The 22265-nt window shown below is 45.5% G+C and overlaps 1 protein-coding gene across 1 annotated transcript in view; it reads left to right on the top strand.

Annotated features, from left to right (window-relative positions):
* Nucleotides 1–589: 589 nt before the first annotated feature.
* The window catches only part of LOC109386145 (kinase suppressor of Ras 2-like), a gene marked incomplete at its 3' end in the record, with an annotated part of 71673 nt that continues 49997 nt past the window's right edge, over nt 590–22265 (top strand). The window contains exon 1 of the mRNA XM_019649057.1: nt 590–1140. Coding sequence (XP_019504602.1) covers nt 961–1140 — 180 coding nt within the window. The remainder of the gene's footprint in view (nt 1141–22265) is intronic.

Below are 22265 nucleotides of genomic sequence, written 5' to 3'. Positions count from 1 at the left end.
CCCCACCCCCCCCGCCGGGGAGCTGTCCCTTCCCGGGCCAGGTGCGCGAGCTTGCGCGCTCCTCCTCCGCCTCCTCCGGCGGGTCCCTGGCGCGCCGGAGCCGGGGCCCGCTGGGGCGGATGCGCGCACGGCGCCTCTCCACCAACCCGCTCCCCTGCAGGTCCCTCGCTCGCTCTCCATCCCTTGCCGGCGCTCCCTCGCTTCCCCCGCCCTTTGATTGACAGACAAGATGTCGGTGTGGAGCGAGGCAGGAGCGAATGCAGCAGCCGTCACCCCCGGAGCCCGGCGGCGGCAGCGACAGCAGCAGCAGCAGCCCCAGCGCGAGGAGACAGCAGCCAGCCGCAGTCGCCGCCGCAGCCGCGGGAGCAATGCAGCCAGCATCCTGAGAACGCGCTAAAGCACCCCAAACGGTGGACAATGCCGTGTCCCTGCAACGGGGAGAGGGGCAAACCAGATTTTTTTTTGACATAAAAGCCAGCCAGCCAAAAAAATATATATAATTTTGCCCTTCACGGAGCCGGTGTGTAAAGCGTGAGCGCTATTTTCCTTCTTCTCCGCCTCTCCCCCGTCCTTGCCTTCCTCCCCCTCCTCCTCCCCCTCCTCCCCCTCCTCCTCCTCCCTAAGTGTACGGACAGCATCACATCACCTGGTTTGCTTCTGAGAAACAGCCTCTCTCCTTTTCAAGGGACCAGAGACTCAAGAGAAAGGAGACGTTCTCATGGAGTCGGCTTGATACCCCCAAAATAAAATAATAAATCTTAGCGCTTGTCCCCTCCCCCGCACCCCCCGCAACCCTATGTGAGATGTTGGGTTCCTTCTTCATGAGACATTGTTGAGAAGTCGCAGTGGTTGGAGAGGCGTAGGGGGTAGACTACCTCTAGTCCCCCCCCCTCCCGCCCGCCCCCCCCCTTTTTTCTCTCTGGGAGAAGGAGGAGGGGAAGGGGGCTTGCAGAGCAAGCGATGGATGAGGAAAACATGACGAAAAGCGAGGAGCAGCAGCCTCTGAGTTTGCAGAAAGCCTTACAGCAGTGCGAGTTGGTCCAAAACATGATAGACCTGAGCATCTCCAACCTGGAAGGGCTTAGGACCAAATGTGCTACCTCCAACGACCTCACACAAAAAGAAATCCGGACCCTGGAGGTAGGTGTTGCTTAAGGGGTGGGGGGGGGGAGGTTGGGGGAAAGCAAGCCTTCTTTCCCTCCCCTTTCTCCCCGCCATCCCCTTTCCTTTGATTCTGTTTGCTGGGGGTGGGGGGGTGGGGGTGGGAGGGTAGCAAGAGGGCACAACGGTTTTCTGTGATTTATCTTCTTGCAAAGCCTGCCCTGGATGTCCCTTTACTGTACCGCTGTCGTCTACGCTTGGCTGGGTGGTGGGAGTAGTAGTAGTAATTGTTATTCGTTCTTTATTATTATTCTTGCGGCTGTTATTATCATTCGCTTCCTCTCCGAGGAGTGAGTTCTCGCTCTTTTCCGCTTGTGGATTTGTTTATATGCCACAGGGGTTTGTGTGCTTGGGTAAGACATTAGGGCGCTGCGGAGAACCCACGTGATCTTGCGCATTCTGCAGGTGGTCAAAAGGTGGTTTTTGCTCGCAGAATGGGGTTGCCTATAAATATAGACCTCTTCTCCCGGCCTCCGTCCCAGCCTCTGTTTGCTCCCTGGATTTTGTGGTTTTGCGTTTTCTTGTGTGTTTGTTTGTTTCAGTGATATAACATGTCAGGAGGCAAGATGCATTAAAAAAAGAAATCCTCATTTGAGCTCCCCATTTCCAGCCAAATCATGTCGATGCAGGGAGCTGTTGCAGGCCCAAAACGTGTATAACGATTAAAAAAAAAAAAGAGCCTGGATCAGCACACACAAGTGGTGTGGGAAAATACTCTTGGATCTCGGTGGGATAGCAAACCAGGTGATGGTGATGCTGTCTGTACACTTAGGGAGGAGGAGGGACCCAGAAGGAGAAGAGGAAAGAGGTAGGAGGAGGAGTTATCTTTGGCGTGTTGTAACATTCTCTCCAACAGAACTTGAGGGGGAGTTTGAAGCAGTTTTGTGTGTGTGTGTGTGTGGGGGGGGGGTGGATGCAAAGTTACCCAGAAAGAAGATGGCAGAAGTTGCTTCTTGCGAAGGCCCTTTGGTCAAAGGAGGAAGATTTCAAGAGCCTTAGACTATGCCTGGTGCCCACCAAATCATTGGGCACCCAGGTTGTTTGAAACATCTGAAGGGCTTGACTCCCTTCCCGGTCCCTCCAACTGGCCCAGCTGTCCACATGGCTTGATTACATTTGGGAACTCCCATTAGCTGGCAGTTGCTGAGGGTGGTGACACTGGGGCTGGGAGCCAAGGAAAGAGGCTCTTCCTGTGGTGGAGGAGGCATGTGCAGTGTGGGCAGCCCGCGGGTCTCCAAGGCCTGAACTCTTCGGTCCTTACTCAGTCCTTTCACCCTCCTGTCTCCATGCTAGCCTGGATGAGCACCTCTCTCTGAGTCACTTTCAAGTCTTTTTCTTCCATGGTTTTAGATTTGGCTGGCCATCAGCAGGCAGGGAGGTCATCAGTTTGAAAGTGGAGTTAGTGCCATGTGTGTGTGTGTGTGTGTGTGTGTGTGTGTGTGTTGAATATGCTGTTTGCTACCTTAGAATACATGTCTCTGGGCACCTGTCACCTGGGAAAATGATCCTCAGAAATGAAATCAGATGAATGTCAAGAGGTGTCAGAGGAGTGGAAATTCTGTTGGGAAGCCAGTATTTTCTTTCTTGGAGCTTTGGGAGAGCAGTCGAGGCTAGGACTCTGCTGCTGGGAGAAAAAGCATGGGATGCCCTGACCCAGCCTTCTGCTGTCTGAGCAGCGCGCAAGATAAGACTCTGTTCCGAACTGCATGCCGTAAATAAATAAATAACCCAAAGGGCCACCTGCGGCCTCGCCTGTTCCTCTGAGCCAGGAGTCCCACATGCTAATTTGTGTATTATTGTATAAATTTCTCCAGTTTTCTTTTCCTCTGTTCAACATTCTCTTTCCTCTGACGAGTCCCTGGACAATGGGGATTGTCGCAGTGGGCCCTGGATCCGGCGGTGTCTTTCCTACCTGGTGGTTCTCCTTTTAAACTGGGGGAAGGAGGCATTGGTAGGGTGGGAAGTTACAGGTATTGGGACTGCATCTCTGTGTTAGTTTCCTAGTCCCAATATGTCTCAGAACGTGCCAACCACCACTTCATCCATATTGCCCAAGGAAGGATCTCAAGCAATTATGCTGTTTAGGCTTCTCAGATCTCTAGGTCTAGAGTGGGCCCACGGAGGAGGGCTGGTGACTTGGGGACCAGCTACCTGCTGCCGAACTTCACTTAGGCTTTGAACCCACGGGGATTTTTTTCTTTTTATCCCAACAATTGCCAAATTTTGTATATCAAAATACCCGGGGGGCTTGTTAAAAATGCACATTCTCAGCTCTCCCAGAGAGCCTAATTCAGTTGGGATTGGGGGGGGGGCCAGGCATCTGCATTAATAAACAGCCCAGCTGTTGATAATGCATGTTTTCATATTGACACTTTGAGAAGTATTAATCTATCAGGAGATAGATGTCATTTCTCAGCTACTTCATAGTAACAACTTCCTGCTCCCAAACACCACATAAAACATTAAATTGAACAGACCATCCCTGAAAACCATGGTAATAAGCAAAATGTACTAAAATGCATATACCCCTGTAGAAACAAAAATATACAACACAGATTTAGCTTTCAAGAAGCATACTTCATGGTTAGAGAGGCCAGGCTGATAATATATATGTGAAATAGCGATAAAGCCCAAACAGTTAATAATATGGAGAAAAGCGCATGGGTCCATTAGGAATGGGTTCAGCTCCATGAAGTGGAAAATCCAACTACAGTGGGTAAGCGAATTGTAGTTTCTTTTTCCCATGTAACAAGAAGCCTGGTAGTATGTAGCTGCTTGAGTTGGCTCCGTAAGTTAATCATATCACGGCTGATGTCTTTGCAAAGTCTCATGGTTGCAAGATGGCCCCTGAAGCTTCAGCCATCACACCAGGGTTCAAGGCGGGAAGGAAGGGAGCTGGGTGAGTGCGAAGGCATAACGGGGTTCATGTCTTTGTTTGGCTCCCCCAGGACACCTTCTCCTGCCTACCCCACAGATGATGTTGAATTATATCTTCTTGACCAGAACTGGGTCAACTGGTTAGTCCTAGCTGCAAGGCTGGGGCGTGGAGAAGTGGGAACACCATTGTGATTGGTTTGATGGGTTATGCTGCATTGCTTTGGTTGATCTATCGCCACTGCATAAAAATAAGGGTGCTGCTGGCATGCAAGAAGGCATGAAGGGATGTTGGGTGGATAGCCAGCGCGTCAGCACAGTGTGTTCTAGGGAGATACTTTGGTGCGGACGAAAGACTGTGAACTTTGGAGTCAGACTAATGTAGTTTTGAATTCTCGCTTTTCTACTTAACTCTGCCTTGGGCTAGTGGTTTAGCTTTTCGGATCCATGGTTTCATTTTTTGGCAAAATGGCGATGACAGAATAATATTACCTACCTCAGAGGTGGTTGTGAGGATGAAAAGAGATGACATTTTCAGGGGTCTAGTGCTATCTCTAGCACCGTGCCTGCAGGTGCTAAATAAATGAGTGTGACCATGATGATGATAATTAACATTATGTGGCATGGCGTAGTGAGATGGAAGGGGACAGCTCAGATCAGGGGGAGAGAAGACAGGACCAGAGCAGCCTTCCCAAAGTATACTCTGTGGGTCCCTAATTCTGGGGAAGGTTAGCGTTTTTCATTCTTTCAACACGTGCTGAAATCCGGGCACTGTATTAGATGCCGGCAGTCAACAAGTGTTCTGTAGACAAAATGAATTCCATGGTTAATATGTTTGGGGACAATTGAGTTAAGCAAAGGGAAACAGGTGTCTTTACTGCAGGACTTCTCAGAGCCTTTCCTATGCCATATATGTATGCTGTGACTCCAAGTGAGGGCGGAGTCTGCAGTTTGCTTTTTTTCAGGGATATCTCTCGGGATTGGTGTTCCATAGAATCACCTGGGGAAATAGATGGCAAAGCAGTTAGGGAAGCGGTCCTGGCTGGGGACCTGGGGACCCTGAGTGGAGTGAAGAATGGAGAGGGTTTAGATTGCAGCAGGTGGCTCGCTGGAGAAGAACAACAAACCAGATGAAGGCATGAAAATGCCTCCGTGGGTCGGCTCAGAGACCTGTTGGCCCAGAATGAAGAGTACGCTATACAGTGTCATAAGAAACGAATTTAGGTCGCTAGCTCCTGGGCTCTGACTTAGGACAGGGGAGTCAGATCAACAGAGTTTTACCTGTTTGAGGGAGGAGACAGAAGTCTCCAAAGGTTTGGGAGTGGTTAATAAAAAAGATGCTTAAAGGTTAGTCTGATGGTAGCCTGCAGCAGGGGCCATCAAACTTTTTCTGTAACAGGACAGATAGTAAATAGTTTTAGGTGTTGTGGGCCATATGGCTTCCATCACAACCACTCAACTCTGCTGTTGGAGCATGTAGCAGCCGTGGACAATACCTAAGTGAACATTTTCCAATAAAACTTTATTTATGGATCCTGAAATTGAAAATAATGTAATTTGCACATGTTGCAAAATATTTTTTCTATTGATTTTTTTTCTTGACATTTCAAAATGCCTAGGTTTAGGGTTTTATAAAAACAGGTGCTGGTCAGATTTAGCCCACAGGCTGTCGCTTGCCGATCCCTGGTCCATATGGTAGATGGGACAGGAAAAACCCCGGAGGCACAGAGATCATGTGAAAGGTGACCGAGTGACACTAGGACTGGCAGGTGCTGGCCAGGTTGCAGGTGACTCTGAGCTGGGCTCTATTTTGGTTAAATTAGGAGGGGAGGGAAATATCAGGGATTGGGTTGCGGGGTGGATAAGTCCAGAATCTCCTCATACAGCAAGGGCACGGAAGCCTACTCATATCAATTATTTGTTCTTCATATGTTCCATCTCAGTTATTGATTGTGGTGTAACAAACCATCCCTAGATTTAATTATGTTCAGGAAACTTTGGGCTTCAGACACCAACTCGTTATTTCCCATGATTACGTGCTTTGGGATTGGCTGGATGGGTCTGCTGGGCTCACGCATGTGGCCACATGCAGCGGGCAGATGGGCTGGTGGCTGAGACAGCTGAGCCTTTGTCTCCATGTGGCCTCTCCAGTGGGATGGCACCCTGGGTTTCTTCCATGTCTTCAGTGTTCCAGAGGGCAAGAGTGAAAGTTGCAAGGTGCCTTAAGATTCAGTAGTCCCACAATGTCACTTCCATTGCATTTTATGGGTCAGCGCGGGTCACATGGCCAGCCTGGATTTAATGATGGGGGACATCGACTCCGCCTCTTGGTGGGAGGAGCTGCAAAGTATTTGTGGCCATATTTAGTTTACAACAGGTGTAAATATTTAGTGATCACTCACTGTGTGCCCAACGCTGTTTTGAGGCACTGGAAACACAGTGGTGAACAAGACAGGTGGGACCCCTGCTCTCACGGTGCTTGCATGCATGTGTGAATGTTAAGGTGAGGCAGAGGCAGACAGGCAATAGACAAGTGGACAGAGAATGTCCATTAGTGTATTAATTAGGATAGGTGATAACAGATCCCTACATGTGTAATGACTCTAATATAGTAGAAGTCTTTTTCTTTCTCACAAAACAGTTCAAGGTGAGTGGCCGTGCCTGGTGAGCCATTCTCTCATACTCCAGGCCCTTCCCTTCTGCGATGTTGTCATCCAGAAAGGGGAGAAAATGTGGCGAAGGCAAAGCCCCTCAAAAGACTTATCCTGGAAGTTGTCCTTATCAGTTCTGCTTTCATTCCATTGGCTAGCATTTAGTTACTGCAAGGAAGATGGGGAGGTGGAACCAGCAAGAAGAGAAAACAGTTTGCCGAATGGCTAGGAGTCTCTACCACAGCTAAGGATGAGCTATTGTAACAGTTGCAATTTGCTGCCCAACTAGCCACCCCAACACGTAGTGACTTAAAACAACAATCATTTATTTGCTCATGAGTCTGCAATTCGGGCTGGACCCAGCTGGCCAGATCTGCCCATCTTGCTTGGGTCACTTATGTGATTGGGGTCATCTGGTGGTTTGACTGGGGCTGGGTGGTCCAAGATGGCCTTGTTTGCATGGCTGGCGGTTGGCTGCGGCACCTCGGTTCTCTGCCACATGGCTTCTCCAGCAGGACAGCCCAGATTTCTTACATGGCGGCAGCAGCAGTGTTCCAAGGGGGCAAGCCCCAGTCCACATCCCCTCTGCTTCCATAGCCTTTGCTGATGTCCCACTGGCCAAAGCAAATTACATGGATAAGCCCAGAGCCAATGTGGAAGTTACTATCTAAGGGTATAGATTCCAGCAGGCGTAGTTCACTGGAGCCTGTGAACGGGACAACGTAACAATGTACCACTGCTATTTAAAAACCTAAAAAAAAAGCCAAAAGAAAATGGAAAAGAGAGGGAGGGGCATGGGACAATCCACAAGGCCTCCTTGAGGGGGTTTTGCTGACTTGAGGAAGAAAGCCATGAGATAATTTGTGGAATGCACCAGGCAGAGGAATCAGCAGATGCAAGTTTCCTGGGTGGGAATGTGCTCAGTATGTTATTAGAACAGCAAGGAGTCCACTGTGGTTGGCGTGGAGTGAGTGAATGGGGACGGACGAGGGACGCAGAGGGAGACAGAAGCAGGTCCCTGGTCATAGAGGACTTGCCTGAAATCCTTGGATTTTGTTCCGTGAGCATGGGGGTGACAGATTTATGTTTTTAAAAGATTCTTCTGATTGCTGCAGAAAAAAACAGACTGTAGGGGGTGAGAATGGGAGCAGGGAGACAGGTTGGGAGGTTAGTGGGGATGTCAAAGCCAGGAATGAGTGTGCCTTGGGCTAGTATGATGGCTGGGGGGACGGGGCAAGTGGCTAGATTCAGAAGGTCAAGTGTGCAGGAGATGCTCGTGAATTACATATGGCAGTGGGGTGGGGTGAAGCAAGAGAGAGAACTGAGGATTATTCCTAGGTGTTTGGCCTAAGAACTGAGTGAATGAATGGTGGTGCCATTATTTGGAATGTGAAGACTAGGGGTCGAGTAGATGGAGCTTGAGGGTCATGTCCTGTTTGACATGTGACGTTTGTCAAGTAGACAGTTGGGTATGTGAGCCTGGAACTCTGGGGAAGGCTAGACATATGAAGTTCACTTACTATGTTAGGAGCAGCTTTTCACATTATGAAACATTTTTAATAGTTACTGCATGGTACAATATTACATGGATGTACCATTTTTTAACTAAACTTTTATTGTCAGATGTTTGTTTATAATTTTCCATGATTATAACTAACACTGTAGTAGACATCCTTGTGGCTTGTTGTAATCCTCGCCTTCAGTTCCTAGAAGTGGAATTTCTGGATCCAAGGATATGCAACGTTCCAGGACTTTTGATGAGTTTTGCCAAATTGCCCTTCACCAACGCCATGGGAAAGAGCCTGTTTCCCCATGCCCTCAGCATGGGTTTATGTTTCCTTTCATTTTCTGGTTGCTTGTATTTTTTTTTTAAGATTTTATTGGGGAATCGGGGGAAGGGGAACAGACAAGTTGCTGTTATTTTGTTCTTCGATCTAGTTGTGGAGGATGTCGCTTCACTGGCCCAAGCTGGCACCATCATTGCGCTCTTCCCGGGCGAGGCAGATCAGTCGCCGGCTTCTGGACGGCCACTCACAGCGGCTGCTGCCCGCTCACGCTGGCTGCTGGCTACACACGGCAGCCCATGGCAACCCACTGCCACAGGGGCTGCAGCCCACGCCGTCACCGGCAACCCACGGCAGCCCATCTCCAGGTTGAGCTGTTGTTCAGCATCTTAGCTGCGGAGGGCAGTGTCACTGGCCCTCATATGTGGGATCTGAACCGGGGCCCTCTGGCATCCCAAGCCAGTTAACCAACGCACCACTCGGCTGGCCCTGGTTGCTTGTATTTTGATGACCGAGAGCTCAAGGTTAAGGAGGCAGTTGTGTCAGGTTCGAGCCTTATCTCTCTTGCCTCTAGTTGGGAAGGATCTGGGGACCTGCAGTGCTAGGATGAGGACCCGTTTCTTTCGCACAAAGCGGCCAGCCTGTGAAGACCTAGCCTCTTGCTTTTGCATTGTTCTCATAAAGATATGGGTGGGGGGTAGTCTCACAATTCTGAGTCGGTGGCAGAAGTTATTTCTGAAGGGTTTACTACCCCTTTGGGTTTTTGTAGTGGGTTCCACTGGGGAATTTGTTACTCTTCCCCCTCCTCATCAAAAGTCCTGGAACATTGCAGAAAACTGGGGAGAGTTCCTCCCCCAGAGAACCAGTAATTTTCTGAGCTCCCACCCACCAGTCCCCAACTGTTGGGACCTGGCCTTCCTCCTTTGACCTCAGTGTGCTGCTCTCATCTGAGGGATGGGGAGGTGTTAGGCTGAGGAAGAGGAGGGACACATGGCATCAGGAAGGAAAGTGGAAAAGCTGAGGGATGAGAAGGGAAGAGGGACAAACATGGGCTGAGAAAGTCAAAGTGCAGAATGATTCTCTTCCATTTGTTACCCTTGGAACGCCCCTCCAGTGGGTAGTGACTGCAACTGTGGTCGTTCCTGTTTTACTCGTGAGTTTACTGAGGTTTAGAGTCACTGATTTGACCCAAACTGCCAATTAAGGCAGCCACGGATACAGGAAGAGGTTTACTGCTCTACTGTGGATTCCCCAAAGGTGCAATCGCCCAGAAGAGAAGAAGGGAGGATGAGAGCAAATAGAGGGTGTAAGGGAAGGGCCGACGATAATGGTAATGGGATTAGCGGTGACCACTGTAGGATCAGTGAGAATCATAAAGACGGAATACTCTTGCTGACATGCTTTCATTGGTCACTGTTATAGATGACTCCTATTGAAGAGACATGTAGGACTGATGGAGACAAAGTAGGGCATCCACAGAGATAGGAAGGATGAGAAAAAGCAGAGGCAACATTTTAGACCCGAGAGGCCCAATATGGCAGCCACTTGCCATTCTGGCTATTGACCAGTTACAATGTGCCATTAGTGTAAAATGCACACCAGCTCGCGAACTCTTAGGATGAGGAAAAGAGTCGAAACTATCGCGTTTATGATTTTTTATATTAACATGTTGAAATAATACGATTTTAGATAGACTGGGTTAAATACAGTATGTTAAAATGAATGTCACCTCTATCTTATTACTTTTCCCCCTGCGGCTGCTAGAAAAATTTAAATGACATAAGTAGCTCACTGTATATTTCCACTGGACTGTGCTGCTTTTGAGCATGGAGATGATTTCTCTGTTTTGCTATAATAGAAATCTTATTTTGATAAACGCTGGAAAGCTGGGCCCCTGGAGTTCCTAGGCAGCCATTGATTAAAGCAGTGGGTGCATTTCAAAGATGGATTGCCTCCAGTTTCCCTGGACCAGTAGAAAAGTGTGATAAAGACTCAGAAAAAAGACAACTTAATTTGGAGTCCTGGGAAATTTTGGGTGGGTGCTCGAAGCTCTGTAGCCAAGCAGTTAGGAGGGCTTGGGCTGTGCCGTAAGACTGCTTGGGTTCGTCTGAGTGCAAGATCTGCCAGCTAAGTAACCCTTGGACAAATGGGTTCTTTCTGAGCCTCAGTTTCCTTGCTTATAAAGTTGGGGTAATTTTACATAGAGTTGTTATGCTGATTAAATGGAGTCATACATTAAAGCACTGAGCAGAGTGCGGGGCACATGACAAATGCTTCATTGTTACCTTTGGTATGTTTGATGATCATCCCTCCTGTCGGATAGGCGTGGGGAGGTAAGGCTAGTTCAGCCCTGTGTGGTGGTTAGCATGTTTTGGCCATTCCAGGAGATGCAGTCCTTGAGTGTATCATTCATGTGTTCAGTGAATATTAACTGAGTCCCCAACGAGAGGCAGGGGGCTAACATAGCAAGGCGTGAGAAGAAGAACCCATAGAAGCCTTCTATGGGAGGTTGGCACACCTGCTGGGCTGCAGGTGACATAAGTGAACCAGATTCTCGTATCGGGTCTGAATCTTTGAATTCGCCCACAGATGACTCACTCCCCATCAGTGCCTGGAAGGCTTTAGTCTTTAAACCATGTATTCATCACAACTCTAAGTTGGATAACAAAGTACAGTCATGTGCCACCTAGCGACAGGGATCCCTTCTGACAAATGTGTCCTCAGGTGATTTCATCATGGTGCGACCATCACGGAGTGCACTTACACAAACCTAGATGGTCTAGCCTACTGCACACCTAGGCTGTGTGGTACAGCCGATTGCTCCTGGGCCGCAAGCCTGTATAGCATATTGCTGTACTGAATACTGTACACAATTATAGCACAATGGTATTTATGTATCCAACCATATCTAAACAGAAAAGGTATAGTAAAAATACGGTCTAAAGAATAAAAAATGGTACACCTGTGTAGGGTCCTTAACGTGAATGGAGCTTGTAGCACTGGAAGTTGCTGTGGGTGAGTGAGTGAGTGAGTGTGAAGACCCGGGTCACGACTGTACACTGCTGCAGACTTTATACACACTGGACACTGAGGCTACTCTAAGTTCATAAAACAACACGAGACCAAAGTCAAGCACAAGAGAAAATGATGCAGTCAAGAGATGGGGTAAACACGAGATGGATGCAGCTGCCGTCGGCGTCACATGGCACAATTATTTTACAGCAAACCTTTTTTATAAGTAGAAAAATTAAAATAATGGTCAAAAGCATAGCATAGTAGATATATAAACCAGTAACATAGCCGTTTATCATTATCAAGTGTTATATTCTGTACGTAATTGTACATGCTATACTTTTATACGACTGGCAGCGTAGTAGGTCTCGTTACACCATCATCACCACAAACGTGTGAGTAATGTGTTGCTTTATGAAGTTGCCATGGCTATGACATTGCTAGGTGGTAGGAATTTCTCAGCTCCATTAGAATCTGATGGGACCACCTCTGCATTTGCAGTCTGTCATTGACCTAAGAGTCGTAATATATATGGTGCATGAGTGTACCAGGTATGGACCTGGGACTTACAACGCCTGAGCTTGTCTTAAGTTTTATGTGGTGAAGAGAAAAGTCAGAAGCTGTGATATCCAAGTGCTTGAAAAGCGTGTCCTCTCAAGGTAGCAGTATCCTTAAGAGGCGTCTAGGCCTACCCCTCGCCCAGTGTCCTGCTTTGGCTTGGTGAATTGGGGTGAACACTACCTCACAAGACACATTTTTTTAAAAAATTGGGGAACAGTGTGTTTTTCCAGGACCCACCAGCTCCAAGTCGAGTACTTGTTTCAATCTAGTTGTGCAGGGTGCAGCTCAGTTGCCCATGTGGGGATAGAACCAGCAACCTTGGTGTTATGAACACTGTGCTTTAACCAACTGAGCTAACCGGCCTCCCCAAGACATACTTTTTTTTTTAAAAGATTTTTATTGGGGAGTTGGGGGAATGGGAACAGCGCTGGGGAATTGGGGGAAGGGGAACAGACAAGTTGCTGTCCTTTTGTTCTTCAATCTAGTTGTGGAGGACTTTGCTTCACTGGCCCCAACTTAGCACCATCATTGCGCTCTTCCCCGGCGAGGCAGATCAGTTGCCGGCTTCTGGACGGCCACTCACTGTGGCTGCTGCCTGCTCACGCTGGCTGCTGGCTACACACGGTAGCCCATGGCAACCCACTGCCACAGGGGCTGCAGCCTATGCCGTCGCCTGCGACTCACGGCAGCCCAGCTCCAGGTTGAGCTGTTGTTCAGCATCTTAGCTGTAGAGGGCAGTGTCACTGGCCCTCATATGTGGGATCCGAACCGGGGCCCTCTGGCGTCCCAAGCCAGCTCTTAACCAACGCCCCACTCGGCCGGCCCAAGACACACTTTTTTTAAACCTTTTTTTTTATTGTGGTAAAATATAAATAACATAAAATGTACCCTTGTCACTATTTTTTAAATGTAAAATTCAGTGGCATTGAGCTTATTCATAGCGAGGTACAACTGTTACCCACTCTCTGTCTCCAGGACTTTTTCATTATCCCAACAGAAATTCTGTAGCCATTAAACAATAACTCCCCATCCCCTTCCCCCAGCTGCATGGTAACCTCTATTCCATTTTCTGTCTATGAATTTGACTATTCTAAGTATCTCATATAAATGGAATCATATAATATTCGCCCTTTTGTGTCTGGCTTATTTCACTGAGCATCATGTTTCTAGTATTCATCCATGTTGTAGAATGTATCAGTCCTTCATTCCTCTTTATGGCTGAATAGAATAGTATTCCATTGTGGGGATAAACCACATTTTGTTTATTCATTTATCTGTTGATGGACACATGGCTCGTTTCCATCTTTTGGCTACGGTGAATAATACTGCTATGACACTAAGGTACAGGTATATTTTTGAGTCCCTGATTTTAGTTCTTTGGGGCATACACCTAGGAGTGGAATTGCTGGGTCATATGGTAGTGCTAGCTTTAATTTTTTGAGGAACCACCGTACCGTTTTTTATAGCAGTGACACCATTTTGCATTTCTATCAACAATGTACCAGGGTTCCAGTTTCTCCACAACCTGCCCACACTTGCTATTTTACATTTTGTTGTTGTTGTTGGTATAGGCATCCTGGGGCTTTGATTTGGTATTTCCTTAATGACTAATTATCTTAAGCATCTTTTCATGTGCTTATTGGCCATTTGTAGATCTTCTTTGGGTAAATGTCTATTCAAGGCCTTTCACAAGGCAACCTTTTGATTTGGGTGAGTTATAATGGTTAGAATGATAATCCTTCTGTTGAGCTGGATCTGCTTCTAGATGACTTCTGTTCCTTTGGTTCTACTCTCTGGAGAAGAGAGAATGAGGCCAGTCCTTCGTCGTGGCTGAGGAAATAGTCTCAGAGGAGTTTGCATCTTGATCTGGAACCTGCCAGGTAGAGACAAGAGATAGCCCTGCACACAGACTCCTGACGAGTCTTTGACCCAGCCTTTGCAGCTACCATGTTCCTGCTCTCTCCTGTGTGGGTTCCATTCTTAGGGGGTTCTGGAATCTGGGGTTGTTGGCAATGGTGAATTTCCTTTTGCCTGGGCAGCCCCCCTCCCCGAAGTATCATGCCAGTCAGAAGTGAATGTTTCTCTGTGTGCCCATCCATAAAGCACTGGGATAGTGTGGGCAGGGCTGGGTGGCCTGGACTCCAGCAATGAGGCAAATAGACAGGTATAAAAAAGGGGACGTGCAGGGGCTTGGTGTTTATTAGTTGGAAGGTAGAGCAAGTTTAGATGCCACTTTTTGTATTTTTTTTCTCCCTAGAAAACAGTGCTTTGTGATAAGCCCCCAAAGCAATATTATAATTAATATTGCATATTAAGCAATATGGTGCTGCATTCTGTTAATATGTTGCTGGATTTGATTACTATTTTGTTGAGGATTTTGGTATCTGTGTTCATGTGGGATATTGGTCTGTGGTTTCCTTTTTTTGTACTGTCTTTGTTTGGTTTCAGTATCACACTAATACGGGCCTCATAGAATGAGTTGGGAAGTGTTTCCTCTGCTTCTGTTTTCTGAAAGAGATTGTGTAGAATTTGTGTTATTTCATCTTCACGTGCTTTAAATGTTGGTAGAGTTCACCACTGAAACTACCTGGACCTAGAGTTTTTTTTCTAGAAGATTTTTAACTACAAATTTAATTTCTTTAATTTATTCCTGGGTGAATTTTGGTAGTTTGTGGCTTTCAAAAGAATTGGTACATTTTATTTAAGTTGTTGAATTTACATGCATGGACTTACTCGTAGTATTCCCTTATCATCCTTTTAGTGCCTGTGGGATTTATAGTGATTTTCCCTCTTTCATTCCTAATGCTGGTAATGTGTGTTTTTGCCTTTTATTGTTTGTCAGTCTGGCTAGAGGTTTATCAGGTTTTTCTAAATTTCTTTTTTTAAAGATATATATATATATATATATGTGTGTGTGTATATATATATATATATATGTAATTATTTGTTTATTTTTTAAAAATTTTATTGGGGAACAGTGTGTTTTTTTCCAGAACCCATCAGCTCCAAGTCGAGTAGTTGTTTCAATCTAGTTGTGGAGGGCGCAGCTCAGTGGTTCATGTGGGGATCAAACCGGCAACCTTGGTGTTATGAGCACTGCGCTCTAACCACCTGAGCTAACTGGCCGCTCCCTGAGGTTTATCAATTTTATTCATCTTTTAAAAGAACCAGTTTTGGGCTTTATTTCTTCTCTATTGTTTTTCTGTTTTCAATTTTATTTAATTTATTATTTTTCTTGTGAAACACAATTGGTTATTGTTTAAATCCTTTATATCCTTGCTGACTTTCTCTCAGGTTGTTTTATCGAGCACACAGAAGGAAGTGTCGATATCTTGTGCTGTAATTGTGGATTTGTCCCTTTTCCCTTGTAATTCCATCCGTTTTTACTTTATTTATTTTGAGCAGTTTTGTTAAGTGCACACACATTTGGAATGGTTGTTTGCTCAGAGAACTGACCCTTTAGCATTATGTAAAGTTACGGTTTATCGCTGGTAATTTTCTGTGCTCTGAAAACTACTTTCTCTGATGTTAATATCGCCACCCTAGCTTCTCGTTTTTTAGGTTTTTAAAAATGGAGATACAATTCACATAACATAGAATTCACCATTTCAACTATTTTAAAGTATATGATTATTAAATGGTTTTTAGTATATGCTCATTGTTGTGCAGCCATTGTCTAATTCCAGAATATTTCCATCAACACACACCCAGACACACACAGACACACACACACCCCACAAACCTTGTATCTGTTGGCAGTCAATCCCATTTCCCTGCCCTCCATCCCCTGGCAACCACTAATCTGTTTCCTGTTGCTATGGTTTTACCTATTCTGGATATTTCATATAAATGAAATCATACGATAGGTGGCCTTTCATGTCTGGCCCTTTTTACTTAGCATCATGTCTTGAAGGTTGATTTGTGTTGCAGCATGTGTCAGCACTTCTTTCCCTTTGATGGCTGAATAAAATTCCTTTGGATGGCTAGACCCGTTTTGTTTATCCATCCCTCAGCGGACGTTTGGGTTGTTTCCACCTGCGGCTATTGGGGAATAGTGCTGCCATGAACATTTGTTTGCTGGGAGGATGGGGACCCTCTGGGAAACTGTTTTTCCTCTGCCAGAAACTAAAGAAACATCCCCAGGTTCAGGCTGGTACAGTCAGGACCTGGAGAATTAGAAACTCCTCCCATACCTTTTGTGGTTGGACGTGACGGTCTACGTGACAGTTCCCTGGAGCTCTAGCAGTTGTTTGGTTGGCTGGTCTGTATGCCAGGCTATGAATCGTTCACACTGACTTCAGACATGGCAGTCATTAAAGAAGATAGCACTTTTAAAGACATTGTTGGACATTAAGGCAAAGCGTAGTCATTGTAGAAAAAACGGAATGTGTTTAATCAAAAATGAACATGAACATACTTATAATCCCACCACCCACAGATCAGCATTGTGTCAACACCTTGTTATAGAGTCTTACAGGCTTTCCCTCATGCCAAGATGTATTTTATGCGACTTTTAAGAATAACTTTATTTTATATATTTCGTACTCTCCACTTTTCCTCTTAAAAGTTGATTTAAGACATGAATGTCTTGCCTTGCCAAAACTATTTTTTAATAGCATTTAATGACTGCTAACATTCCAGCATAAAGATAGAGCATAATTGAGTTGACCCAACCCCCTTTGGTGAGTTAAATTATTTCTGATTTCTTTTGGTCATAAACACAACTTAATGACTATTCTTGAAATGACATCTTTGTAAAGCATTCTTATTTGTTTCCTGAACAAATATACATAGAAGTAGAATTACTGCATGCTTGTAAGGCTTTTTCTCATCTGTGGGTTGATGGTCCTTTAGAAAGAGTATACTTGTTTATAATCCTTTCAGAGTTTACAAGAATAGTTTGTAGCTTTGAATCTTCAGGAATGAACTGTGAGAGGTAAATGTCTCCAGTAACTCTGTGACTTAAAAGTATATATAAAGTTACTTTACTACATGTGTGAATCAACTTGTGATGAGCTAATAAACTTGAGGCAAGTGTGGTTTTTAAAAAATGTACATTTCAGTTGAAATAAATGCAGAGTTAGAATCATGTAATGACATGGAAGCCTAATTGAAGATGACAGTTTTCTGAAATGACATCAGAAAGGGATATGAATTTTACAGATGAAGCTGTCTGATTTACAGGGGCCACACAGTCAGTTATTTTCTGAGACCAGGCAGGAAACCCACAGAAGGAAAATAGGCCAGAAGTAGGATGCTTGGGTGGTGTCATAAGAGCCATGGTGAACTAGAGGCCATCTGTCACATTTATAGATGTCAGTGTTGCCAATGGATAGGATTTGGGCCTAACAGTATCAGATATTTCCACTTTCCAATGGAACCCAGAAATCAAAACTATAAATAAAAAGCAGACATTGCCTCATTATTATCTGATCAAAAGCGTCACCGTTTTTTCCTTTAATTCAGATGTGGGTGTATATATTTAAACAGTGTTGGGCGAGGAAAAAGGAAGGCACAGATAATCAACATGACTGAAATAACTTGTGAACGCCAGTGGTTTGATGATTGCTGTTTCAGTTTTTTTTCCCAATCCTACTCCTCCATGGGTTGGAAAAATTAAGGTTAGTTACGTACGTTGTTTAGCCTGGAGAAGATGGGGTAACCAATTACTTGTTGATTTTATAATGTTTGCTATTGGGTGACTATTCTCTGTTTCCAATGAAGAGATGTGACTGGAACCAGACAGCCTCTCTCTCTCTCTCTCTCTCTCTCTCTCTCTCTCTCTCTCTCTCTTCAAATCTATACAAAAATAAGAAGAATAGCATAATGGACCTTATGTAGCCATCACACAGATTCAACAATGATCAAATTATGGTCAATTATCCCCTTCCCCATCCTCTCTGGACTATTTTGAAGCATTTTCTGAAACCATGATAACATTTAACCCTCAAATATTTCAATATGTATTCCTAACAAGTACTAAGTGCAGTAATGCCTTGGTTTGCGAGCATAATTCGTTCTGGAAACAAACTACTCGTATTGCAAGACATCGCTCGTTTTCCAAGTTAAAGTGTATTAGAAATGTTTGCTCGTCTTGTGGAACACTTGCAAACCAAGTTACTCGCAATCCAAGGTTCTACTGTACTCTGTTTTAAAAACCATAACCAGATTACTATTATCATACCCATGACGCCTTAGATATTTACCTGAATAATAAATCAAACAGTCTTGCCCTAGCTCTGTTGGCATTACTTAAAACATTCTTAAAGACTGTCTTCAGAGCCACTTTATAGGAAAACAAGTTTCTTTATTTTTTTCTTGACCCCAAATGGTAGCCTTCAGGGTGGCCATTTGATGATGGACAGCGACTTTTGTCCATTTAAAACGTTTCATCACGTCCACTCCCAACGAACAAGATGTGTTGCCATTGAAGATGATCTTGACAATGTTCTGGGCACAGTGTCTGGAAGGAACAAAGAGAACGACAGTCAGAGCTTTGGTGTTTGGATAAGTCCTCAGCCATTTCCAACGTCTATAATGAAAGGGGGACCTGGTTGATTAGTGTCAGCCTGCCCTCATGCACTCATTCATTGCACTTTGTGTTAAGTGCATTAGGCTGGAATGAAGGCTTGCTCATATGGTGCGTATGGTGTACAAATACACAGAGGGTGCCAAAAAATGTATACACATTTTAAGAAAGGAAAGCTGTTTTGAAATTGTAATAATATATACCAATAACAAAAGATGAATATACGTCACATTTGACTTCTGCAATTATAAGAGGTGCTCAAAGTGGTTACCATCAGCGTCCAGACACTTCTGATGATGGCGAACTATTGCTTGAACAACGTTGACCCAAGTGTCTGCTTGTATGTGTTATTTTGGCACCCCCGGGATATAGCACATCAGGCAGTGTGCTAGGTTCTGAGACACAGAGTATGTTGCCCCTGGATCTAGTGATGTGATGTTAAAACTAAGACCTGACGGATGATGGCATTAACTAGAGGCGATGAAAGGCTGTTCCAGGCAGAGGGACGGTTATGTGCAAAAGCCTAGAGATAGGAAACAGCATGGGCTTTTGAGAAAACAAATGAAATCCAACATGGCGGGAGTGTAGAGCGTTTCAGGCCCGTTTGAAGGCCAGGGGGTGGGAACAGCACTTTTTCCCGTCTCTAAACTGGGTTCCTTTCCATGTTTTCCCTGCCTCATCCCCTCCTCATTATAGAAAAATGAGGCGGTCTCATTGCCAGATTGAATAAAACTCTCTAATCTATGATCTCCACTTCTCAAATGCGATTTGAAAGCATAACAAGAATTTATGCTAAGGTGGAGGCGGGTTCTTTCACACCACCACAAACGCTGGCCATCCCATAATAATACTAGATGGGCAAGACCTTGAGAAGGGTAGGGTGGAGCTGGGGAAAAGAAAGCCAGAAGAAAGGAGGTGGCGAAATGGAAATGCATTTGAAAGCTTATGCTTTGTGGCTTCTTATTAACAGCTGTGCAGAAAATGTCTCTTACAGAGTTATGAAAAATTCATTACTAGCGTGCTACAGGTCTGAGAGCTGGTCATTCTTTGATCAGATTAACGATAATGAGAGCAGTCTTATATTAACTCAGATTAAGAGGAGGACTCTCCCCCACTACTATTCAGTCCTACATGTATAATCACATTTCCTCACAGCCAGTCGCCCTTAGCTGTCTGCTAAGAGGGGAACTAGAATCTTCGTAAAGGTAGAACCAGGCCGGCAGAGGGTGGGCTGAGCCCGGATGCCACCTTGAAACTGGGATCCCATGGAGGAACAGTTCCTGGACACACTCTGGCATTTGTCTAGTGTCCCTGACATTGTCCTCCTGGTTTTCAGACTCATTTCCCCTTTTCTGAGTCTGCTGCATCTCAGCTTCTGATATCCCAGTGTCGAGGAACCTACAATGTGCCATGCAGTGTTCTAGGCTCTGGGGATACATCCGTGAGTAAAACCAGCGAAAAGCCCTGCCTTAAGGCGGCTCACATTCTAGCCAGGGGAGGAGACAGATGATACACAAATCAGCATAAAGAGTAAGGAAACTGTTGGGTTGTCGGAAAAGTCATGACGCATTTTTGCAACGAAAAACATAGAAAAAAAATATGTCATGACTTCTCCGACAGCCCAATAAAAGCATGATAGAAAGTGGTATTATGAAGAAGAGAAGGTAGAGCAGGCTTCATGGCAAAGGTGACATCTGAGCCAAGACTTAGGGGAGTGAGGGAGTGATCGATCCAGGAGGATATCTGGGGCAGGGGGAAGAGCCCTTAGAGGGAGTCAACATCTTGTGCAAAGGCCCTGAGGCCTGGGAGGAACAGCCCGGACACTTGTGTAATTGGAGTGGAGGGTTGAGGATCAGGTCAGGGCAGCAAAGCAGAACCAGATCGGCAGGGTCTTTTAGACCAGCATAAAGATTTTTACTATGTGAAACGAAGTGCATTGGAGGGTTTTGAGCAGAGGAGTTCGTGATCTGGCTTGAGTTTTAGTAGCATCCTTCTTGCTGATGGTTGGGAATAGACTGTAAGGGACATGAGTGGAAGCAGGTAGATGAGTTAGTAGACGATCACAGGTGAGAGACGGTGGTGACTCACCACAGACTTCTGAGCTGTGGTTGGATTTTGGTTATATTTAGAAATTACAACAAACAGGATTTCTAGATATTTTTGACAATGACTGTTGACCAATGTAAAAAAAAAAAAAAGATGGTGTTTACTGGTTGTATTAATCCAAACTCTTTTGTTGCAAGTGCCAGAAGTGGCCCTTAAGTTGCTTACACAGAAAGTCAGATTTCTTTGGTTTATGTAACTGAGAAGGCTATAGGTAACCCCAGCTTCAGCATGGCTGGATCTGAGTACTTATAGGGCGGCTGGGTGGCTCAGTTGGTTAGAGCGCATGGTCTTAACAACAAGGTTGCCGGTTCGATTCCCACATGGGATGGTGGGCTGCGCCCCCCGCAACTAGATTGAAAATGGCGACTGGACTTAGAGCTGAGCTTGCGCCCTCCACAACTAGATTGAAGGATGACTTGACTTGGAGCTGATGGATCCTGGAAAAACACACTGTTACCCAATTAAAAAAAAAAGAAAAGAAAAAGAGAATGTAGGCTGGGACCTTCCTCTCCATCTCTCAGATCTGCTTTCTTTCTGCATTGCTTTCATTCAGGCCGCCTTTACTTATGGTGGCAGGACGGTTACCGGAAGCTCCACCTTTACCTTCTGTTGTCTTAGCTACTATGGAGGAAGGGCAGGATTTTTTCCCGGTCACTCCAGTGACTGTGTGGGGTGTCCTTTTCACTGGTCAGGCTTGATTCATTTCTCTACCCCTGGGGTAAGTAGGGCACAGCTGTCTTAGAGGTCAGTTCTGGAGCCAAGGAGAGAGGTCAGCTGTTCCCAAGATCCATAGACCAAGCAGAGAGGTGCTCCAAATGAAAGCTGGGTTGCTTTTTCCAAAAGATAGTCAGCTTGGCTGGAGGAAACAATCTGTTGTTCCAACCGCGCTGGAATTCTTAATCCAGAAATTCCAGCAAATGCAGAAAATTCTAAGCAGAGTATAAAGATCACAAGAGTAAAGAACATTATTGGGAACATCTGGATGTTTAGAGTGGGCTATTTCAGAGACTCTTTAACTCAGGCAGCGTTCACGGAGTCAGGTGGATTTACATAATAGCCTTACTCTGCTCTTCTCTTCCGGGACCAAGAAACCTTTGCTTCCAGTGTGCCCTCATGTCTGGTCTCCCTCCCCTTCAAGACGGGCCACGTGTCTATTGGGACAGTGAGTGGATGGAGAACTGGAACAGAGTGCCTGGGTCCCAGTTCTGCCAGCTTCCTGCCACTATCTGACTTGGGCAAGTTATAGAACTTTACTGAGCTGCAGAGGATGCTGGGAGGATCAAAGTGCTCGGGAAACTGGACCCACCAGGCAGGGCCTGGCTGTCCTGCTCCTGGTTAAGGGATGCATTCTATTTGCTGGTCATAGGGTCACCAGGTAAAACCCAGGATATACTCAGTTAAACTTGAATTTCAGATAAACAATGAATACCTTTCCAGTATAAGTATGTCCAAATATTTCATGGGCCATACTTATACTAAAAAAGTATTCGTCGTTTATCTGAAATTCAAATTTAATTGAATATCCTTTTATTTGCGAAATCTGGCAGCAGTAAGTGGTCATAACTAGGAAGCGTGTTATTGTCGCCG

This window comes from Hipposideros armiger, unplaced genomic scaffold (genome assembly GCF_001890085.2).
Source record: "Hipposideros armiger isolate ML-2016 unplaced genomic scaffold, ASM189008v1 scaffold_129, whole genome shotgun sequence".
Taxonomy (NCBI): domain Eukaryota; kingdom Metazoa; phylum Chordata; class Mammalia; order Chiroptera; family Hipposideridae; genus Hipposideros; species Hipposideros armiger.
Note: the sequence above shows the minus strand (reverse complement) of the source record. Positions and strands in the feature narration are given on the sequence as shown.